At 43.4% G+C, this 23,587-nt stretch overlaps 1 protein-coding gene across 1 annotated transcript; it reads left to right on the top strand.

The window, feature by feature from the left end:
• Positions 1-16,236: 16,236 nt before the first annotated feature.
• On the top strand, positions 16,237-21,976 carry LOC119316275 (autophagy-related protein 11-like). The gene is made up of 5 exons (XM_037590582.1): positions 16,237-17,827; positions 18,330-20,001; positions 20,110-20,327; positions 20,863-21,076; positions 21,360-21,976. Exons 1-5 carry the CDS (start codon positions 16,863-16,865, stop codon positions 21,720-21,722), a joined length of 3,432 nt encoding a protein of 1,143 aa, XP_037446479.1. The 5' UTR covers positions 16,237-16,862; the 3' UTR covers positions 21,723-21,976.
• Positions 21,977-23,587: the final 1,611 nt, after the last annotated feature.

The raw sequence follows: 23,587 nt of genomic DNA, 5'->3' as shown, positions 1-23,587 counted from the left end.
CACTAAGTCCTTGATCTGTTTATCTCATATGACCATATGTTCATGTTGTTTCCTAGTGATCCGTGCCTCTTTTGAGGATGATCAGTAAGGATGTTTTGTTAATATTGTAGTGCTCTATCCATCCATGTCTTTGTTTGCAATTATGGAGCACCTTAGCTTGAGTCAATCGAGCTCTACTTTTGCTACTTTGTGAATCTGGGCAGATTGTCAACTTGTTTGCAATTTTGCCGATGATGTTGTAGTTGATCCGTGCATGCTATGTTATTGTTCTTGCCATGTCTAGCTTGAATTTTGTGCCTTCTCGGTGGATGTATGCTTATCTTGTGATGACTTGCACCGTAGTGAGTGCATCGAGCTCGTAAACATGCCTACTTGAGTTGTGTTTCAGCATGTGTCAGTTTTCACTAAGTCTGAAAACTGATTATGTTTTTGCTATGTTCACATGCTTGCAATTGTATTTTCTGATCCCTTTTGGCTCAAGGTCACTAAGGGACTTTTGTTAAGCTCTTTGAGTAGCTCCATGCCATGCTTTACTTTGCCATGTTCAGTTCCTGTAGCATGTAGTTTTGTTGCTCCGAAGAGTGCTACCTGATCTGAAATTCCAGACAAGTGTTAATTTCACCAAGTCTGAGATCTGTTTGTCATATGCATTTTTGCCATGCTTGTTTGAACCTGTTAATGGATGAATTGGCCGTAGCTCAGTGCTAGACTTTTGTTAAGAATCTTGAATGAATTCCTGCCATGTATTTTGTTGTCATGTTTGGGTGCTGTAGCATGTTCATCTCATTGCATTTAGATGGCTACTTGCTGTAAATCATAGACCGGTGTCATATTTGAATCGCTTGCCATTTCCAAACCGTAACTCCGATTCCGGTGTTCTTTATATCGTTTTCAAGCGATTTCATCTCATCTTTCCAGTGGCACACTTGGATTTCCAAGTTGAGGCCAGGTTCTTGCCTTTCCTGTCATATCTTGCATTTTGCATCCCGCATCGCATCCCGCATAGCATATCATCATTGCATCATATTGCTTGATCCTTGCATGTGGTTGATTGTGTCCTTGTTGCTTGTTTGTCTTGTTTGGGTAGAGCCGGGAGACGAGTTTGCTAACGAGGAGCCCGTTGATTTGCTTTCAAGGATCCAGTCAACTCTGACAACTGTGCAGGCAAGATGATCATACCCTCAAAATCACTACTATCTTTGCTATGCTAGTTTGCTCGCTCTTTTGCTATGCCAATGCTACAATGCCTACCACTTGCTTTCAAGCCTCCTGAATTGCCATGCCAAACCTCTAAGCCACCATGTCCTAGCAAACCGTTGATTGGCTATGTTACCGCTTTGCTCAGCCCCTCTTATAGCGTTGCTAGTTGCAGGTGAAGATTGGAGGCCGTTCCTTGTTGGAACATTTATTTACTTGTTGGGATATCATTATATTGCTATGTTATCTTAATGCATCTATATACTTGGTAAAGGGTGGAAGGCTCGGCCTCTCGCCTAGTGTTTTGTTCCACTCTTGCCGCCCTAGTTTCCGTCATATCGGTGTTATGTTCCCGGATTTTGCGTTCCTTATGCGGTTGGGTTATAATGGGAACCCCTTGATAGTTTGCCTTGATTAAAACTTTTCCAGCAATGCCCAACCTTGGTTTTACCATTCACCACCTAGCCTCTTTTTTCCCCTTGGGTTTCCGGAGCCCGAGGGTCATCTTATTTTAAACCCCCCTGGGCCAGTGCTCCTCTGAGTGTTGGTCCAAACTAGAGTCCTGTGCAGCGCCCCCTCGGGGAAACTCGAGGTTTGGTTTTAGTTGTATGGAGCGCTCATCTGAGTGTGCCCTGAGAAAGAGATATGTGCAGCTCCTATCGGGATTTGCCGGCACATTCGGGCGGTGTTGCTAGTCTTGTTTTAACCTGTCGAAGTGTCTTGAAGAACCGAGATACCGAGTCTGATCGGAACGTCTTGGGAGCAGGTATATTCCTTCGTTGACCGTGAGATCTTGTCATGGGCTAAGTTGGGACTCCCCTGCAGGGATTGAACTTTCGAAAGCCGTCCCCGCGGTTATGGGCAGATGGGAATTTGTTAATGTCCGGTTGTAGATAACTTGAACCTTAACTTAATTAAAATGAATCAACTGAGTGTGTTACCGTGATGGCCTCTTCTCGGCGGAGTCTGGGAAGCGGACACAGTGTTGGAGTAATGTTTGCGCAGGTTTCTCTCTAGTTTCTCGCTCGCGCTTTGCCTCCTCTTCTCGCTCTCTTTTGCGTATAAGTTAGCCACCATACTTTGCTAGTCGCTTGCTGCAGCTCCACATATTTTTACCTTGCCATACCTATAAGCTTAAATAGTCTTGATCGCGAGGGTGCGAGATTGCTGAGTCCCTGTGGCTCACAGATTACTATTACACCAGATGCAGGGCCTGATGATTCCGCTCCAGGAGACGCGCTTGAGCTCAAGTGGGAGTTCGACGAGGACTCTCAACGTTACTATGTTTCTTTTCCCGATGATCAGTAGTGGTGCCCAGTTGGGGGTGATTGGGACCGTGTCGCATGTTGGGTTCTCTTTTATTTTGGCGCCGTAGTCGGGCCATGAGTGTTTGGATGATGTAATGTTTTTTATGTACTTGTTCTACGTGGCGAGTGTAAGCCAACTATGTTATCTCCCCTTTTATTATCATATTACATGGGATGTTGTGAAGATTGCCTAACTTGCGACATATGCCTTCAATGCGATTATGCCTCTAAGTCGTGCCTCGACACGTGGGAGATATAGTCGCATCGAGGGTGTTACACTCATCTCCTCGTAATTTACCTTATTTGCCATTTGCCTCTCCCCCACTTCACAAAAATGTCATTTTATTCGCCCCTGTTTTCCGTTCACCATTTTCTTGCCGGGTCTGTTTTTGTGTGCGTTCTTGTTTGCGTAGTCATGATGCCTCAATGAAAATATTATGATGCTCCTTACCCCAATATTTTTGCTTGAAATTGAGAAAAGTACTAAGGAATATATGACTACACAACTTGAGCATAATAAGTATTTTATCGAAGAACTTAAGGAGCATTTCGTTGCGCTAGATGCTATAACAAAACAACTTGATGATATTAGTAGAGAAGTTTGCAATCTCCAATCTAAGTATGCTTTTGTTGAAAGTTTGTTAGGAAAAATATCCGATGCACAAGCTACTCTAGTAAATCAAATGGCCGCTAAACCAATCTCGCTAGAGGATAAAAGTGATGAAGATCTTAAAATGATTGGTGTTTCTTCTATTGATTCCTTGTTTAGTAAAGTTAAGATTGATGAAAAAGGGACTAGAGAAGAGTCAACTTTAGTTAGAAGGCGTCCCGATGATTCGGAGGGTGAAAATCTTGTTGAGAAAATTGATTAAAGTGGGTTTGAAGAGGTCAAAACTTTAGCTAGTGATGTGCCCACACTTTTGGATTACAAAGACTTTAGTTATGATAGTTGCTCTTTGATTGATTGTATTTCTTTCTTGTAATCCATGATAAATTCACCCCATGCTTATGAACAAAATAAAGCTTTTACTAAACATATTGGTGATGCTATGATGAAAGCTCTTGAAGAAAAGTTGGAATTAGAAGTTTCAATTCCTAGAAAATTGCGTGATGAATGGGAACCTACTATCAAAGTCAAGATTAAAAATTATGAGTGTTTTGCTTTATGTGACTTGGGTGCTAGTGTTTCTACTATTCTGAAATCTTTATATGATGTGCTTGGTCTTGCCGATATTGAATCATGTTCTTTGAATTTGCATTTGGCGGATTCTACTATTAAAAATCCTATGGGAATAATTAATGATGGTCTTATTCTTGCAAATAGGAATTATGTGCCCATAGATTTTATTGTTCTTGATATTGATTGCAATCCGTCTTGTCCAATTATTCTTGGTAGACCGTTTTTACGCACCATTGGTGCCGTGATTGATATGAAAGAAGACAATATTAAGTTTCAATTTCCTTTGAGGAAGGGTATGGAACACTTCCCTATAACAAGAATAAGGCCACCATGATGAGTCAATCATGAGGGCATCTTATGGATCTTGAACCAAAGATGACAAAACTTAGATCTTTGCTTTATGCCTAGCTAAGGGCGTAAAACTATAGCGCTTGCTGGGAGGCAACCCAATGAATAAAATTAATTTTTTTACTTTTTGCTTCCTGTTTTTGAGTGTTAGCACAATTATGCTACTGTTATGATTGTGTTTTTATGTTTTAATTAGTGTTTGTGCCAAGTAAATCCTTTAGGATCTTCTTGGGCGATAGTTGTTTGATCTTACTGAAAAAACAGAAACTTTTACGCTCGCGAAAACAATTATCATTTTAACCAGAGAGTGATAAAATACCCATTCCTTTTGCAGGAGATCAATATACAAATTTATCAGGTCATCCTAACTTTTCAGAATTTTTGGAGTAACATAAGTATTCTAAACACCCAGATTACTACAGACTGTTCTGTTTTTGACAAATTCTGTTTTCTTTGCGTTGTGTGCTTGTTTTGATGGCTCTATGGTTTTCTTTGATGAGTTTTTGCCATAGAAAAGTTGGAATACAGTAGATATAATGCAAGAACAGAATATGAATTGGTTTGATACAACACTTATAGTAGTGATTTATTTTCTTATACTAACGGATCTCACGAAGGTTTTGTTGAGTTTTATGTGATTGGAGTTTTCAAGTTTTGGGTTATCTTACGATGGATGAAGGAATAAGGAGTAAGAAGAGCCTAAGCTTGGGGATGCCCCGTCATCCCCCGATATTATCCAAAAGAGAGCAAGCAACTAAGCTTGGGGATGCCCCCGAGTGGCATCCCCTCTTTCTTCTAACGACCATCGGTATTTTACTCGAAGCTATATTTTTATTCTCACATACTATGTGTTTTGCTTGGAGCGTCTTGTATGATATGAGTCTTCGATTGTTTTATTTTGTGTTTTAAGTCTTGATTCATTGCTGGAGACACCTATTTGAGAGAGCCAAAATTATGTCATGACTTGTTAGAATTGCTCTTTATGCTCCACTTAAATTTTTTATGAGCTATGGATTTGCTCTATTGCTTCACTTATATCTTTTTTAGCACGGTGTGCTTTAGTATTTTTGAAGAAATGCTCTCTTGCTTCACTTAGATTTATTTGAGAGTTAGTAAAATTTTCACACCGATAATAATTGCAAACCCGCGTCCTGTCACATTCCAAATTACTACCACGCTATATTTAATTGCAAACCTGTTCACACTGATCAAAACCTAAACGGTTTCCCACTTAGGAGCGTATTAGTACTCGGTTATAAATACTTCTACTCCAATATGACTGCGCATTCCTCCTCAACTCCTCATCCAAAAAAACAAACAAGTCATTCATCATCGTTCCCTTGCGTCTGCCATGGCCAGTGTGAGTTCTGGGTCGAGAGATTGCCACTAGGGAGAGGCGAGCATGAAAGCGGAAGCACGAGAGATGTCCCACCTCACCGCGAAAGTAGCCATCATGTCCCGCCGCGTGGTCATAACAGCATAGAGGTCCTGCCGCACCGTCGATGCAGCAGACTGGTCCGGCCGCACCGTGAAAGCAGAAGAGATGTCCTGCCGCGCCGCGGCGGCCTGGGAAAATGTATCGCGGGCAGGCGACGACTCTTACAGGGGCATGCATGTGATCGTCCATAGCCAGATGGATCAGATCTCTGGCTGGGCGAGGGTGCAGGACGACATGAAAGCCTCATTTGAACAGGCTACCAGCGTCATCCGGCAACTATCGGAGGGCAATGCGAAGCTTCGGGCCGAAAGGGCGAAGCAGGCGGAGGAGACCGCTGCTTTGTTGAAGAGGACGGGCGCCATCGTCAAGAAACTTATGGACGAGAATGCCATGCTCCGCATCGAGCGCGAAAGGCTAGTAAAGGAATTCATGGATGCTACCAGGCAGCGTGTTAAGACATGAATCTGATGAAAGAGATCATCGCAGCTCGACGCGAGAACTAGTCTCCACAACCTGCAACGCATCAAGAAAGTAGAGATTAGCGAGCTAGATCGTTGTATGTGTCTTCCTTCTTCTTTTGCCCTTGTGTATTTCGGGCGTAGCCGCATGTGGCTTTTTTATTTATCTTTCTAATTATGTAAGACAATTATTATGCACTATCATCATCTTTATATTCATCAGTCTTGCTATAAGTCGCATTCGATGCTATATGGGTCCGTCGGATCTTACATCAAGATCCGCGCAAAACTTTCTTTTCAGATTTTTTCTCTCTCTTAAATCTAAGTCCAGTGAGACATTGCCACGCCATGAAACAGGGGCTCGGGCGCCATTAATGGAGACGTTGGATGGGAGGTGCGCGGCCGATAGAGGTCAAAGCGCACTCCTCCCGATGAGCACGCGTAGGGGTCTGATAGCATGCCTCCCGTACTCAAATAGCTACCCCGCACGGCACCTCCTAGCCAATAAAAAATGGGACGTGTGGCCGCACGTAAATGGTAAGTAGAACGCCCACTGTTTCAATAATACTTGTGTTTCCGATTTGTAACGTGACATCACTTGTTCCAAACGACTTTGTTGATTGTTAATGTGTGCGCCTTTGCAAATCACACAGAAAAATTACCACATCATGTTGGTGCCATGTCATGACACCATGCCAAGTTTCATGATTTCCAGGCGTGTTTTGGATTTATAGGAATTAAAAACCAAGTTTCTCAATATTTCCAGCCAAGCCACGATGCCCAGATGTTTGAGTTTCTTTCCCATTTCTTGCATGGGACCTAGAAATTCACCCAAGGACACACATGTGATTTTTCAACCAACTTTGGTGCACTGGAGCATGTGCTTGTAGTTCAAATTTGAATTATGCACATTAAATGCCCAGAATTCAAGTAATGTATAAAAGGCCAAATGAACCCGAAATAATTCCAAAATTTAGCACGATACTTCTATTTGGTCTAATCTACCTGTGTAAAAAAATAAGGCTGGAGAAGGCAGTTTATGTCATTTCGCACACGAAGGTGACACATTCCCTCTCGGAACCACGAGTCTTCTTGAGAGAAGCTCCAGTTTACAAGAAGCTTATACCAATGCTTGTCCCAATTCGGCCAAAAAAATTTACCACAGCATGTTGGTGCCATGTCATGACACCATGCCAAGTTTCATGATTTCCAACCGTGTTTTGGATTTACATGAATTAAAAAACCAAGTTTCTCAATCTTTCCGGCTGAGCCACGACAACCAGATGTTTGAATTTCATTCTCATTTCTTGCAGGGGACCTAGAAATTCACCTAAGGGCACACATGTGATTTTTCAACCAACTTTGGTGCACTAGAGCATGTGCTTGTAGTTCAAATTTGAACTATGCACATTAAATGACCATAAATTCAATTGATGTATAAGAAAGTCCAAACGAACCCAGAATAATTCCAAAATTTAGCATGATACTCATATAGTTCTATGTTGCCTCTGTAAAAAATCAAGGGGGGAGGCAGCGTATATCGTTTCGCACACAAAGGTGACACGTCCCCCCTCGGGAACCACGAGTCTTCTCGAGAGAAGCTCTGGTTTGCAAGAAGCTTATACCAAAAAACTTGTCCAAATGTGGCCAATTTTTTTTACCACAACATGTTGGTGCCATGAAATGATACCATGCCAAGTTTCATGATTTTCAGGCTAGTTTTTAATTTCCAGGAATTTAAAAACCAAGTTTCTCAATGTTTCCGACCGAGCCACGACGCCCAGATGTTTGAATTTCATTCCCATTTCTTGCATGGGACCTATAAATTCACCCAAAGACACACATGTGATTTTTTTTAACAAACTTTGGTGCACTGGAGCATGTGCTTGTAGTTCAAATTTGAATTATGCACATTAAATGCCTAGAAACTCAATTAATGCATAAAAATGTCAAACGAACCCGAAATAATTCCAAACTTAAGCTCGACACTCATGTAGTTGCATGTTCACTATACATAAATGTTCTAGCATACACTTCACCATCCTTTTCCCTCCGTAAAACCATTTTGTCTTTCAAAACATAATGGAAAAATCCGGTATACTACAAACAGTTTACTAGAAAGAATCGTGTGGGATGCGATATAAAATAACTTGGCACACCGTCTTGTCTGGCTTACGCAGGAAGCTTCATCGTCTACAGTCCACCGCCCCCGCTTGAACCACACTTGCGCGCCAGTTTCTCGCGGCACCGAGCGAATTTTTTCTGCCATCGTGGAAATATCTATCTTCCCGCCCCCTCCCTCCCACCAAAAGCCACATTTCCACTGTTCCTCCTTGCTTTCCAAGTTCAAACCTTCACTGCTACCTACTGGTAGCTCAGCCTCCTTGCCGGCGACCCTTCTTCTTGCAACGCTGCTTCCTTGCCGGCTACCCTTCTTCTTGCAGCGCCGCCTCCTCGCCGGTGACCCTTCTTCTTGCAGCGCCGCCTCCTTGCCGGCGACCCTTATTCTTGTTGCGCGGCCTTCTCGCCGTCGATCCTTCTTCTTGTTGTGCAGCCTCGTTGATATGGTCAGGTAATCCACACCCTACCCACACCATCCTCCTCCTTCCTTGTCCCACATGGCCCGACCGACGGCGCGACACCTTCCGTCGAAATCACCATCCTCCTCCTCCAATTAAGCGCTGCCCACAGCCATTTTGCACGCAGTATAACGTGGAGCTTAGTAGCATCTGGCAGCGGAGAAGCAAATCACGGCCGCATGCATGCACGAGGTTGCTATGGCTGCCATGCATGCCGACTGCCAGATCTTGGAGGAGCACCTCGTCTTCGAGGCCACCGTCGACACCGCCATGCGGTTGTCTACTTTAAAACAAAGTTCATGTTGTTTTCTCGAGGCCACTGCTAGTGCCTTCTAGTGATTTGTCCTCTGTAATGTTAATATGCAATCTGATGTTCAGTTAACAGTTTGGTCCTCTGAATTGTAATGTTCAGTTAACAGTTTGGTCCAACAATTGCTACATTTCGTAGTACTGTTCTCAAGCATTCTTTATTTTGTTAACTGTCTTATCTTCTAGTACATGTTTCTATTCTGCAATGTCGTGCTCAGTTAACTGTTTTGGTTCATTTGGTCTGTTGTCCATTTAATTGTTTGGTTCAGTTCTGCAATTTGATTTTCATTTGATGGGGGTACAATTTTGTATTGTTATGCATGTGAAATAAATCGAATTTGGCTGTACTCAATACATATTCTACTGATAGTATGACAACTCTCAGTTAACCTGATTAAGATCTTCCTTACGTGTGTTGCAGGGAAACAATGGGAGAAACTGCGGTTTACCATCGAGGTATGCTCATGCATGGTCCTTTCGCTAATAGCACATTATTGTGCAGTTGCAGGAATCATTCTAATATTTAGGTTTCTTACAATTTGGTCTTGCACATGTAGGTCCTGCTGTCATAGGCTTAGACCCACTGTCCGACCCGTTTTGCATATGGGGAAATGAGATGTCCATGAATATCAGTTGATAACCCACAAGTATAGGGGACCAATTGTAGCCTCTTTCGATAAGTAAGAGTGTCGAACCCAATGAGAAGCTAAATGTAGAACAAATATTCCCTCAAGTTCTATCGACCACCGATACAACTCTACGCACGCTTAACATTCGCTTTATCTAGAACAAGTATGAAACTAGAAGTACTTTGTAGGTGTAACGGGATAGGTTTGCAAGAATAAAAAGAGCACGTAAATAAAAACTAGGGGCTGTTTTAGGTAAAGAAGCAATAAAGTTAGTATAACGAGTGTGGAAAAGTGATGGTAGGAGTTGCGAAATTGTCCCTAAGCAATTGACTGCTTTACTAGACCGATAGCAAGTTTTATGTGGGAGAGGCTACTGCTAGCATGTCATCTCTGACTTGGAATTCTATGCACTTATGATTGGAACTATTAGCAAGCATCCGCAACTATTAACGTTCATTAAGGTAAAACCCAACCATAGCATTAAGATATATTGGTCCCCCTTCAATCCCGTATGCATCAATTTCTATGCTAGGTTGAAGCTTCTATCACTCTTGCCCTCCAATACATAGTCCTATCAACATACAACTAACCCTATGGTGTGATCCACACGCGCGCTCATATGATGGGCGCCAAAGGATAGCAACATAACCACAAGCAAATTAAACCAATCGTAGCAATTCACCAATTACCGATGGGACAACGAAAATCTACTCAGACATCATAGGATGGCAACACATCATTGGATAATAATATGAAGCATAAAGCATCATGTTCAACTAGAGGGTACAATGGGTTGCGGGAGAGTGGGCCGCTATAGATAGATGGGGGAAGGTGATGAAGATGTTGGTGAATATGACGGAGGTGTTGGTGTAGATCGCTGTCACACGATGATGGTCCCGGCGGTGTTCCGGCGCCACTGAGAGAGAGGGGGAGAGGGGCCCCTTCTTCTTCTTCCTTGACCTTCTCCCTAGATGGGAGAAGGGTTTCCCCTCTGGTCCTTGGCTTCCATGGCATGGGTGGGGCGAGAGCCCCTCCGAGATTGGATCTGTCTCTCTGTCTCTCTCTGTTTCTGCGTTCCAGATTCTGGCCTTTCATAGTTTCTTATACTCCTGGAGATCCGTAACTCCGATTGGGCTGAAATTTTAACACGATTTCTATCCAGATATTGGCTTTCTTACGGCGAAAGAAGGGCACCAACCGCTTTACGGGGTGGCCACGAGGGTCAGGGGCGCGCCCACCCCCCGGGACATGCCCCCCTTCCTCGTGGCCCTCTCGGGCATCGTATTGCGTTGATTCTTCTTCCCAAAATCACATATATTCCAAAAAAATCTCCGTAAGTTTTTATTCCGTTTGGACTCCGTTTGATATGGATTTTCTGCAAAACAAAAAACATGCAACAAACAGGAACTGGCACTGGGCACTGGATCAATATGTTAGTCCCAAAAATAGTATAAAAAGTTGCCAAAAGTATATGAAAGTTGTATAATATTGGCATGGAACAATAAAAAATTATAGATACGACGGAGACGTATCATCAGTCAAGTCAAGAAACTCAGAAGATTGTTAGTACGAAGAAACTTTTGACAAATAACAACAAGATCTTTGTTTGCACAATGAAGAAGACATCAGTCAACTATAGGGTGGTACTAACTCTTTTACCTTGTTTTTACCCCTTGCGCCATTTCAAAATCTATAACAGCGATTTATGCATATCTTTATTTTTAGTACTTTTCAAAGTAGTTCACCGATGATTACCTCTCAAACCACCTGCATGGTCAAGAGGCGAGGAAGGTATTCATTCAACACCCATGGTACAATATTGAAGTCTTCCTGAAGAGGATGAAGGTTGGGCGGACAATTATCCATAGCCACTGGCCTAAAGTCGCAAGGACATTCAACATCACTAAAGGCTCAATATTTGCCTTCCGTTTCTGCAGTTTCCCAGATGAGATTCATCTGTCTATTTATCGTGTATGATGCTACTTTCCAAAGGTTTTCGATGTTTCATGTGAAACCTGGTGCTATTGTGTAATGGCATAACCGAGTGCCGAAGCTATCTGATATAATTCGATTATGAAATCCGGGTTGCAGTTATACGGATATGAAATATCTAGTGTGTTTTATGAGAAATATCAATTTGATTACTACACTGATTATCAATAATAGGGTAATTACCCTGCTTATTGGGGTTTTCTATTGCAGACAGTTACTCAGACAACACCGTGGACGATGAACTCTAACAACCCACACAGTTCCTAGAAAGTAGGCGTGTTTGATTAATTAACAATCACACACGGCTTCCGACAGAGAACTGTTTGCGTTAGGCCACCTTGCATAAATATTTCTACACAAAAAACTGTGTGCGATATACATACGAACGAAAATGTTTTTCTGGGATTCGCCGTGTGGGATGTACATACAAACGGAAATGATTGGGTTTCGATGCCTCGCCAGATCGCACACGAATTCATTTTGTGTGCCAGGAGGGCCTATCCCCGACGGTTTATGGGTCGCGTGGGAAGGGCCCCCTATCGCCCACACTCACTTGGCGATGGTTCCAAGTGCCGTCGCGGAAAGGGGTTGAAAACCGTCTGCATAGTAGGTCTCTGCACCAGTGACGCCCAATATGCGATCGATCCTATCCGAGAGGAACTCGAAGGTCCCACCAAGGATAGAGCCGCATATTGAAGACGCTTTTACAAGGTGGATATCATTACATCGTACCATATACAACTCAAATGGGGATACAGACAAAGGCATACAATTGGCACATTAATACATCAAACATCATACAGAGCAGCATCCGACTACGAATGAAATCAAATGAAAAACACTAGCGACATCCACCCTGCTAGTCCAGGATGCCGACTAGGAACCTAGCCCTTGATCGAAGAAGAAGAACCACAAAACAAGCAAGCATCGCTCTCACGTCGAATCATCGCATTACCTGTACCTGCATTTGTTGTTGTAGTAATCTGCGAGTCACGAGGACTCAGCAATCCCATTACCATGGGTATCAAGACTAGCAAAGCTTAATGGGTATGGAATGGATAAGTTGTGAGGTTGCAACAAGTACTAAGCATTGTATGGTGGCTAACTTCGAGTACAAGAGTAAAAACATAACCCCACCGTGTTCTTTTCTTGAACTCACTCGAAAACAGACGGTCACGGTTACACATGCGATTGGTGTGTTTTAATTCGGACACATGCGATTGGTGTATTTTAATTCGGATCTGGCGTCTCTATGAGATTGGGTAATCTATAGGAAGCTCGTGAACAGGGCATGAGTGTGACTAATATGCTCCACCCGTGGGATTTACCTTCGGTAGCCACGTACCGGACGACAATTGGCGAAACATCTGCACGCCAAACTGACAATTCAAGGCATGGTCCATTGTTCAGTTATGAAGAGGTCTAATCATGTTGCTCTAGGTGGAAGTTCAACTTAACAGTCTCCACTGAAAATTCTGGCATATCAAATATTATTTGGAACAGGACAAATTTATGTGCCTTGAGATCTGGTGGGGGATTGTTGGATTGTAGATGGGCTTAGACCCGTATAAGACAATAATCCCTGGATAATCTATAAGGTCCATTTAGGTGCATGGCAAATGATGGAAAGTTTAGTACTCCCTCGGTTCCAAAATAAGTGTATCAAGCTTAGTATAACTTTGTACTAAAGTTAGTACAAAGTTGAGACACTTATTCTGAGACGGGGGTATACTGCTAGTGGAGTGAGAGTGAGACCCCTTTATAAGAGTTGCTCTACCACATGCCGTTGAGAGCTTGGGAAAAGGAGTTATACACGCGCGTTCCTCCTCCTTCGCCGCCTGCCTCGCGTCGGCTCGTCACGACACACGTGCACCGCGGCTTGCAGGAATGAGCTAGGCCGAAATTTATTTTTGCCGGTCAGGAATGGTTAATTAATCTCGAATTAATTGACGAGTCGCCACTGTCCAAGACGTTGGACTGTGGGCTATACGTGGACTCGGTTGTGGGCCTGAGCCCAGGCCCATCTACAGACGGTGGCGAGTGGAGTGAATCGTAACTCAGTTCACTCCTTCCTTCTTGCACAATCCTACCCGTTATCTACTGTTCCTCTCAGTGTGCTGCTTCCGACGATCCCATCTCGACGACCGTGTGCACGGTTGGTTGGAAGAGCAGGTGCCTCCAGAACCCCGTCGTTTGAGATTTTGCCCGGAGAATGACAATACGGTTTTTGGGGAGCGTCTCGACGCGACTGCTCCCAACCCGCTCCTGTCTCCGTCTGCCTCTGCCTCCACTACTTCTCCTGCATCGACTCCATGGCTGACGACGAAGTCGCCAAGAAGAAGGCCTCGACCGATGCCGAGGCTACAGCCGCCACGTTGGCCTGGCCAACCGAAGGGTATGACTCGTTCATCCCCTACTTGCTCGTTCATATGCTGGTCGTATATATATTGTTTATAGATATTTTGGTTTTATGTACTGTACGTGCTCACATGCTTAGGTATCGATATAAAATGCATATCGTATTTGCCATACTTATTACTCATGGATTAGTCTAATCAGGATAATATTTCCAACGGGATATACCCTGTGAGACTTGTAGCATCTGCGTGGATACCATCACACAATAATAGAGGGACTCACACTCACACATGACCTCGCATACACCACGTAGATCATGTACATGTACATGCTGCTTGTAGCTTCGAACAAAATTAGGATATGCTAACAATTTTCCCCACAGTGAGGACCAACTGAGCTGACCATGATCATCTAATCTAAGATCATGTGGGCAAAATAGAAAAAAAATGTTCATGTGACAAAAATACTTATAGATACATCTGACAAAGAGTATTACATATTACCTTCGGTCCGAATTAATCAACTCAGATTATCTATATATACAGATACGTACATCTAGACACGTTTTTTTGGTTAATAATTATCTTTCCCTACTAATAAAGCACGCATCGCTTCTGGTCGTCCGTCATTAAAAGTGCCCTTGAAGTTGGCAATAATTACCCACCAATGCCACCCGTAAGTGGCAAAAACGATTCATTTTTAATTTCTAATATCGCTCCAGGGTTCTGTTATTAAAGGTGGATACGATATAATAGCACCAATGCATGAGCAGCGCGATGGTTGAGGCAACGATGCTCCACACAGGAGACCAGGGTTCGATCCCTGGTTCTCACGCTTTTTCTCTTTCTTTTTACCAAGCGCAGTAATGGGCCAGCCCATGTGCGGGTCGTGGCGCCCCCTGTTTTCTATATCTTTTTTTATTTCTATTTTGTTTTTTCCCTAAAAATAAATTTCGGATTGATGGCGCCCCCTATTTTTTATTTCTTTTTACTTTTTTATTTCTGTTTTGGTTTTTTATCTCAAAATTAATTTCGGATTTCCAAAATATCAAACAATTGCGAGTTCTGAAAAAAAGTAGGAAAATGGTAAACTGTTTGTGAATTTAAAAAATATTCTAAAAATCAAAAAATGTTCATGACTTAAAAAATTGCTCACAAATTATAAACAAATCACGATTTCTAATGATTTCATGAAATAAAAAATGTTCATGATTTTTTTAAATGAGCCAATATTCAAAGCATATTCAGGAATTTAAAAATCATGTCCATCAGCTTTTAGAAAATGTTCACAAAAATTAAAACACATCCGTAAATAATGAACAAAACTAATTATAGGTTCCATAAAGGTTTTATTAAGAGATCTATATAGCTCGTTTTATGATTTTATTTAGTCCTTCGCGTTGGGTAAAAAAGGGTTTCCGTGTTTTGTACAACGCTGAACCCAACAAAATTGACATAACTTTCTAAGGGTTTGTTTTTGTAAGCTATATTAAAATGACTAAATGTCTATTTTGCTTCCATACACAGTTATGCTTATTTTCATATCACAATAGTGGTTATGGTAAACACCGCTACGCTAAGTCCAGACGAGACACTTTATTTATCAGTATAGCTCAGGCAGGGTCCGTCAATGCAGTTTGCTCAGCCACAAAATATTTTGTTGTGACGCCTTAAAAAATCAAGTCTTGATGAGCATCATATTGTTCTTTTTTGAAATTACATTTTAAAAGTGTCTTATCGCATCATGACATGATTTGTATATACTTTGTGAATTTGATTCATACTTTTTTATATCTACCACACATGTATAACTTGATAGTTTTTTTCCGTTGCAAGGCACGGGCATTTCCAAAAATGTTCGCTAAATCAAAAAAAGTTCGTCAAATTCAATAACTATTCCACCCAATTTCTAAATATTTTCATCGATTATAGAATGTTTGCCAGTTCAGGAAAATTGCTTAAAAATGTTCACAATTTCTAAAAAATGTTTGTAAATAGCAAAAAATATTCATAAATTGAAAAAATGTTCTTGATTGTAGAAAATGTTCAGAAATTTGTAATAGTATGTTGTTTGCGATTTCAAATATGTGCATGAGTTTAACAAATTGTTCATAATTTCAAAATGTTCATGATTTCGAGAAATTGAGAGAGATATTGTATCTCGGTGATGCAACGAAATGTGATAAATGACCATTTGAAATTATGATTTTTTTTCTCCCGTTGCAACGCACGGGCCCTTTTGCTAGTATTAATTAAATATACAATGTACTATCCTTGCTACCGGCCACCGGTTCTACCCTTGCGAGAGAAGCAAGCTCTCTCTCCTCCAATGCAAAAAAAAAAAGCTCTCTCTCCTCCAATAATTCACACCACGTCAATTAGCGGAACCGAGAAGGACCCCTCCGCGAAACACCCCGCAACATTGTACTCCCACACGGCAGCATACCCCACTCTTTCATCCGCCCCCTGTAAACTTTCCCTTTTTGTTCTCCCCCTCCCTCGTCTGCTCGTCTTCCTTCCTGACGCCACTGCCCAATCCTTCCCAAGCAGGGGAGAAAGAAAATCCCAACTCATCTCGTCTCGTCTCCGCCCCCAACCTCCGCGACCGAATCAAACGCAGCCGGAGCCGGAGTCGTACCCCGGGAGGACTCAGATTTGGGTTGGAGGAGGTCGCTTCCGTCCGCCCGCAAGGGAGGGTGGGAAACCCCGAAAGCTATCCATCCCCAGCCCAAATCCGTGCGGGGTTGGTGAACCGGCCGAATTGGGGGCGAGACACGTCGATCCCACCCAGGAGCCCCCGTCTCTCGCCGGAATTTCCAAGGGAGCCGCCGCCTTCCCGCCGCACGGGTCGGAGATTGGGTGCGCGCGATCGGTGGGAAGGCAGGCCGCGGGCTTCGTGCGCGACTGGGCGCCGAGAGATTGAGGATTTGGTGCCTGGGCTACGACTCCGTGCCGTTTGGTGGCGTGGTAGAACCGCAGATTTTTAATCTGAAGGGGCGTGAGGCAGAAAAGGAAAGCAGGGAAAAAAAGTACAGCAAAATCTGGTGGAGGGGAACTTGTCCGGGAAGATGAGTTCCGGGTCGGCGGTGACGGCGGGCGGCAGCGCCGGCGCGGAGGGCGCGGCGCTGGGGCAGAAGCTGATGGTGCACGTGGCGGAGAACGGCCACAGCATGGAGTTCGAGTGCGGGGGCGGCACGCGGGTCGAGGCCATCCAGCGCGCCATCGAGCACGTCTGCGGCGTCCCGCCCGCCGACCAGCTCCTCCTCTGCGGCAACATCCCCCTCGACGGCGCCAACCACCTCGCCCACTACAACCTCCCCCGCGACGACCGCGAGGTCTTCCTCTACAACAAGGCTCGCCTCCATGCCGACGCGCCGCCACCGGCGCCGGAGTCTATCGACATCCCTGAGCCATCGATTCCGCCGCCGCCCCGGCCGCAGGACACCGCACTGGAGGTGTCTGCTGACCCGGCCTTGAAGGCGCTGGTGTCTTACGAAGTCAGGTTCAGGTATGACTTCCAGGTGGCCAACGCGCTGTACCAATCTAGCGTGGCCAAGTACGAGGTGTGCAGGAGGCTGCTGCGGGAGTGGCAGGTGCAGGAGCGTGCTCTGGACATGGCTAGGAGCAACCTGGAGCAAGCATTCCGCAAGCCCTCACTGCGCTATTCAAATTTCATGCGGTCCTTTGCTCAGCAGCACCGTGGATACGACGAAGTTCTGTCAACCTTCGAGAGAGATGTGCAGAGGTTGCGTGCTATTAAGTTGCATCCACACCTTCAGTGTGAGGGCAGACGGTGCTTGCTGGACCTTATGGATGAGAATAGATTGAGGAAGCTGGCAGATGAGTACTTAAGCTCACAGAGGGGTTTTGAGGATTTTGTCTCGCCGCTGAAGGCAAAATTTCAGGAGTTAAAGAGGAGGGTGGAGAGCTTGTTGAACTCTATGAGCTCGAGTGCATGGAAGGATCTGGAGGCACTGATAAAGGAGCATCATAGAGTCATCGGTGACCAGAAGAGCATCATGCAGTCTCTAAGGTTAGACTGAAGCAATGACCATATATTTAACTAGTTGTTGCTTTTCTGTGCGTACTTCAGGAGAACTATTACTGACCTTGAGTTAATGACTAGTTGACTACCATGTAGATTGGCTTGAATTTGAGTTGCTGGTAATTAAACTACTTACAAAACGCTGGAAAATGGTTTTGCATGGTGGAGTAAACAATGGATTGCCATTTTATTGTGTAGAAAATATGTTGGTTCTACCAAAAAGTTTCTAAGTTCTTATGATTTGCATTAGTAATATGTTAACAGTGTAACAAGCGAGATCGGCACTTATCTGAATGAAGGGATAACAGTTTATTGGGATATGTTATCTGGTCTTTATATGCTATGAACTTATGGTACCACTACCACACAACAGTTTCTTATCCTGAGTCTTAATTAATCTGGTAACTACTATATTTATTATCCATCTTTTGTGCCATAATTGAAACATGATTCTTTCACACTATATTCTGAGAACTCTTATGTTCTGCAGTAAAGACGTGGATACATCAAAGAAGCTTGTTGATGAATGCTCAAGGAGCCAGCTGTCCGCTTCTGTCCGACCTCATGATGCAGTTTCAGCAGTTGGTCGTATCTATGAGGTACATGAAAAGGATAATTTGCCCAGCGTACGTAAGTTTGATCGCATGCTTACAAACTTGCTTCAGAAATGCAAGACCAAGAAAAACGAAACAAATACTCTAGTACATGTTTGCGTGAAAGGGGTCAAATCTGCTCAAATTGATATCAAGGACATGATGATGAGTCAGTTCATTTTATACGAAGAGGCAATAGATAGTCGAGACAAAGAATTTTCTTATCTGAAACTACTGGGTGGCTTGGGCCATGCATACAAGGCTTGTCTTGCCGAGGTCGTGCGAAGAAGGCATTCTTTCAAGCTGTATACTGGCTTGGCTGGACAGCTTGCTGAAAAACTAGCAGCAGAGCGTGAAGTGGAGATAAGGAGACGCGAGGTTTTCCTTCGTACATGGCGTAAGTACATTCGAGGAGAAATCATGGGTTCCATGGGGCTGTTTGGTTCACCTAGCCAGTGTGATGTAAACATTGCACCGTTTGATTGCGATCTACTTCCAATTGATGTTGATGATCTGGAAAAGCTCGCCCCCCGGTCTTTAGTGGGGTCTCTTTCGAAACCTGAGAGGTCACAGCAACATAAGTCTTCATCAAGTGATTCTAGTACCACTGGAAATTTCACTATCGCCGAACAAAACAGTCTGAATACTGATGGCCAAATGGATTCCCAGGATTTTTTTGGGGGCTGTGATACTGTTGATATAACAGGGACTAGTGTATTAGAAGTGGAGAACGCCAGATTAAAAGCAGAGCTCGCTTCTGCAATTGCAGTTCTCTGCACTTTTGGTGCTGAATACGCACATGAATCTATTGATGAAGGGCAGAATGATAATGTGTTGAGAAATGCAAGAGAGAAAACAGCTCAGGCACTTTCCGCGAAGGATGAATATGCCAACCAGCTTCAGTCAGTGTTGAAAGCAAAGCAGGAGCAGTGCTTGTCCTTTGAAAAGCGTATACAGGAGCTTGAGGAACAATTAGCGAATCAGTACATACACGGGCAAATGGTTTCAGGAAGCAAAAGCGCATCAGATTTCCTTCTTTCTACATTCAAAGGTAATGACTGCAACCTGGATGGAGGTAGGCAAACCCATCTGCGTGACGAATCAAGTGTGGCCATGGATGAGACATCATCAACATCTGAACAGCCATCTAAACAAACAGAAGGTGGTGATGAGAATATGACTGACGTTTCAGGCGCACTGAACTTGCAATTACTTAACTCAGCAGGATGCGGTAATCCGGATGCTCCCATGGCAGAATTTTCACGTGATAATGAACATAAGGTTGTCAATATTGATAAGGAAGGGCAGATGTTGACTCACCTCACTATGGTGGATACTTCGGATATTCCTGTAGAAGGTCCTCTTGGCATCTTAAACTCCAAAACCAATGAACATCATACTTTGGAGTTTAGGAATAACGAGCTCTTTGTGTCAGAGTTGCAAAACACAATAGATAAAAAATCAAAACAGTTGGATGAGGCAGAAAGTAAACTTAGCTCTGTGATGGGCGAAGTTAACTCTCTTAAGGAAGAACTTGAAAATGCTCGTGTTCTACTTGACGAGTCTCAGGTAAGATATACAGATTAATCTTCACCTGCTTTCTGCAAATTGAAGTATTCCTTCCATGCTTACATAAAGCAACATTACTTATTTTGTATTTTATAAATCTTGATACAGATTAATTGTGCGCACCTGGAAAACTGCTTGCATGAGGCAAGGGAAGAGGCTCGTACCAACAAATGTTCCGCTGATAGAAGGGCTGTTGAGTATGATGCTTTGAGGTCATCTGCTCTGAGGATACATGGTCTGTTTGAAAGACTAAATAATTGTGTCACCGTACCGGGCATGTCTGGCTTTGCAGACTCTCTGCGAACTTTAGCCCTCTCCTTAGCAAGGTATCATGTTTCTCTCATTTGCGTTAATTTGTGTCAAGTTATATGTATACTGACTGCTCAGTGTGTATCATTTCAAGCTCATTGTGGTACACATATCTGATTTATCAGCAATGCATGATGATTGGGCTTTCTTTAGAACTAATGAATAATCCAACTGAATGTAAATCATTTATTGGAAGCAGGTGCAGATTGTTGTATTTTGTGTTAGTGTCTTGATGTGAGACTAAAGAGACATTTGCTGTTCTTGGCCAAAGGATTTGAGTATTTCATTACAAAAGTGTATCTGCTCCTAGGGAGAAAATGAATTGTCGGAGGGATAATGTCAAGCACATCGTATTTTAGAATCTGGTGTTAAAATCATAGTCAGTGCCTCCAGAGAATTAGTTATTTTTGCCAATTTTTATGTTACTAGTTACTAACCTAGAGATATGTTTGTTTTTAATGTCCTTGGCTTTGATCCTTTTCCTACTGAAAGAGATATCTAAGTGTTGTTCTGTACTTGCTGGCCCCTTTGTAATGGCTTGTTTTGTTCCAGTTCTGTAAAGAAGGATGAAGCTGATTCTACCACTCAGTTCCAGCAATGCATTAAGATCCTTGCGGACAAGGTTAGTTTCCTGTCACGGCAGAGTGAGGAGCTGATAGAACGCTACTCAAGGGTGGAAGCAGCACATGGGATTCTTATAAAAGAGTTGGAGGAGAAGAAAACACTGGTCAACAATCTATATAGTAAATTTCAACTGGAAAAACAGGTACGGAATTCAGCTTCTCTAATCATAGAATGTGAATATTTTCGTTGGTAAGATACTCATAAAAAATCAGACAAACCTTGAATTTGGTAAAATAATGAACTACCCAAAAGTAATGACATAACATGACTCGTGAACATGAGTGAGTATTAACAGGCATGCTGTGGATTTGAAATCTATTATAAAGTTAGACCTGACTGAATTTGTATGAGTTAATCTCTTGTACTGTTAATTTGCGGTAACGAGCAAGTAAGGTGTAGCGTGTGCTTCAAAACTGTTTCAACAGGCCAGCAAGGAGAAGATATCGGTTGGGCATTTCGACGTCCACGAGCTTGCGGTGTTTGTCCGGAACCCTGCTGGGCACTACGAGGCGATCAACCGGAGCCGGTCGAACTACTACCTCTCCGAGGAGTCGGTGGCCCTGTTCACGGAGCCCCACCTTCCTCGGCATCCCGCCTACATAATCGGCCAGATCGTGCACATTGAGCGGCGCGCGGTAAAGCACACCGACCAGAACGAAGCCTCGCCGCGCCCTGGCGGCCATCGGCGGTCCGCGCTGAACAGCAACCCCTATGGCCTGCCGGCAGGCCGCGAGTACTTTGTGGTGACGGTGGCGATGCTGCCTGACACTGCTGCCACTGCTCGTTGAAGCAATAACGCCTTCCTGATCCTGCCTAGTCATGGCTGCTGAAATGAAGGGAGAAAAAAAACCTCAACTGTAAATATACAGCCACTTGTTTAAAGTTTATTTATGGCTTTGCTCAGTTGCTTCGTCTGCGTTTGCTTGCTGCCTTGTACATAATGCTCGGATTCCTGTGTAAATATGACTCGGCCACTGCTGTTATTATCAGCTTGGTTCGTTCAAGGAGACTGAATAATAGTGACATTCTTCCACTTCTGTTTTATCCCTGTGTACTGCTGGTTCCCAACACTATTTCCTCTTGAGCATGGTATCCGACTGCAAGAATGGTCTTAAGAATTCAGAAGAGGTTGCTTAGAAGAGATAGATGTATCCCATCCTCTATTGCTCTCGCGTAAAGACTTTTATCTTTCACACAACAGAAAAGAAAGTGACAATGAATTCTTTTTTGTCTTCTTTTTTGTTTGTAAATCCCTGTTTGTATTCTCTGAACGCATGCCCATAATGAGTGATAAAATCAAGAAAATCGGTCCTAATACCATGCTAGCCCAAATTGTAATCTTGGCCAACTTGAATTTGGTTTTCTTGCCTGCTTTTGCAAACTACTTCCTCTTGAACATCTACTAAGAAGCAAGTCAAGGGAGCCGGCCCTGGCAAAAGATACTCTATATGCTGATATTACAATAAGAAGTGAACAGCGATTCGGTGCCAGCTCATCTGCACCCGATCAGAAAAATAAAATAAAAAAATACTAGAAATATTCAAAAAAAATCCAGTTCTTTTTCCCATGGTAGACAATTTATTGCGTAAGGTTCGCTCCAAAAATTAGCTTATTTGGACATATGAATAACTCTCAGCAAAAAAGACAAATCGAGTCAAACAGTACGTGAACAGTAAACTTTTTTACATACCCTGAATTTGTCTTTCTTGCCGAGAGTTGCTCAGTTGTCCAAATTATTTGAAAATTGGGCCAGACTTCACGCACCAAATTGTCTACTATGAGAAATTTTTTGGAATTTTTAAAAAATTCTAGTATTTGTTTTGATTTTTTATTCAACACGGGTGCAGACGAGTCCGGACTCAGAAAAGGATGATTCCTTAGAGCATCTCCAACACGTTTACAGCTCGCGGAGCGTCTATTTTTGCGCGGTGGGCTGCGTTTGCTCCAGCGGCCGCTGCAAATTTTAGGGCGCGTGAGCCGCTCTAGCTGCCGCTGCAAAAAAAAAAAACGCTCTCGCACAAACAACATATGCACTCCGAACAAATATAAAAGAAACATATGCATAGATTAAAAATAGATAAAAAAGACGATTCATAGATAGTTCACAGAGGTAATATCACGGCCAATTATAGAACTTGCACTGGATGTTCAATTTGATGCTAGAACTTCGAAAATATGGAAATGCAGTCACTCAACTTGACTCAAACATGCACATTGTTGGGGATCGTAGCAGAAAACAAAAAAATTTCCTACGTTTCACCAAGATCAATCTATGAAGTCAACTAGCAACGAGAGAAGAGTGCATCTACATACCCTTGTAGATCGCGAGCGGAAGCGTTCAAGAGAATGGGGATGATGGAGTCGTAATCGCCGTGATCCAAATCACCGATGACCAAGTGCCGAACCGACGGCACCTCCGCGTTCAACACACGTACGGAGCGGATGACGTCTTCTCCTTCTTGATCCAGCAAGGGGGAAGGAGAGGTTGATGAAGATCCAGCAGCACGACGGCGTGGTGGCGGATGCAGCAGTGATCGCAGCAGGGCTTTGCCGAGTTTCTGCGAGAGGGAGAGGTGTAGAAGGGGAGAGGGAGGCACCAGGACTTCAGGTGCGGCTGCCCTCCCTCCCCTCCTTTATATAGGCCCCCTGGGGG

This window comes from Triticum dicoccoides, chromosome 6A (assembly GCF_002162155.2).
Source record: "Triticum dicoccoides isolate Atlit2015 ecotype Zavitan chromosome 6A, WEW_v2.0, whole genome shotgun sequence".
NCBI lineage: Eukaryota > Viridiplantae > Streptophyta > Magnoliopsida > Poales > Poaceae > Triticum > Triticum dicoccoides.
The sequence above is the reverse complement of the archived record's forward strand: the minus strand, read 5'-3'. Positions and strand labels throughout refer to the sequence as shown.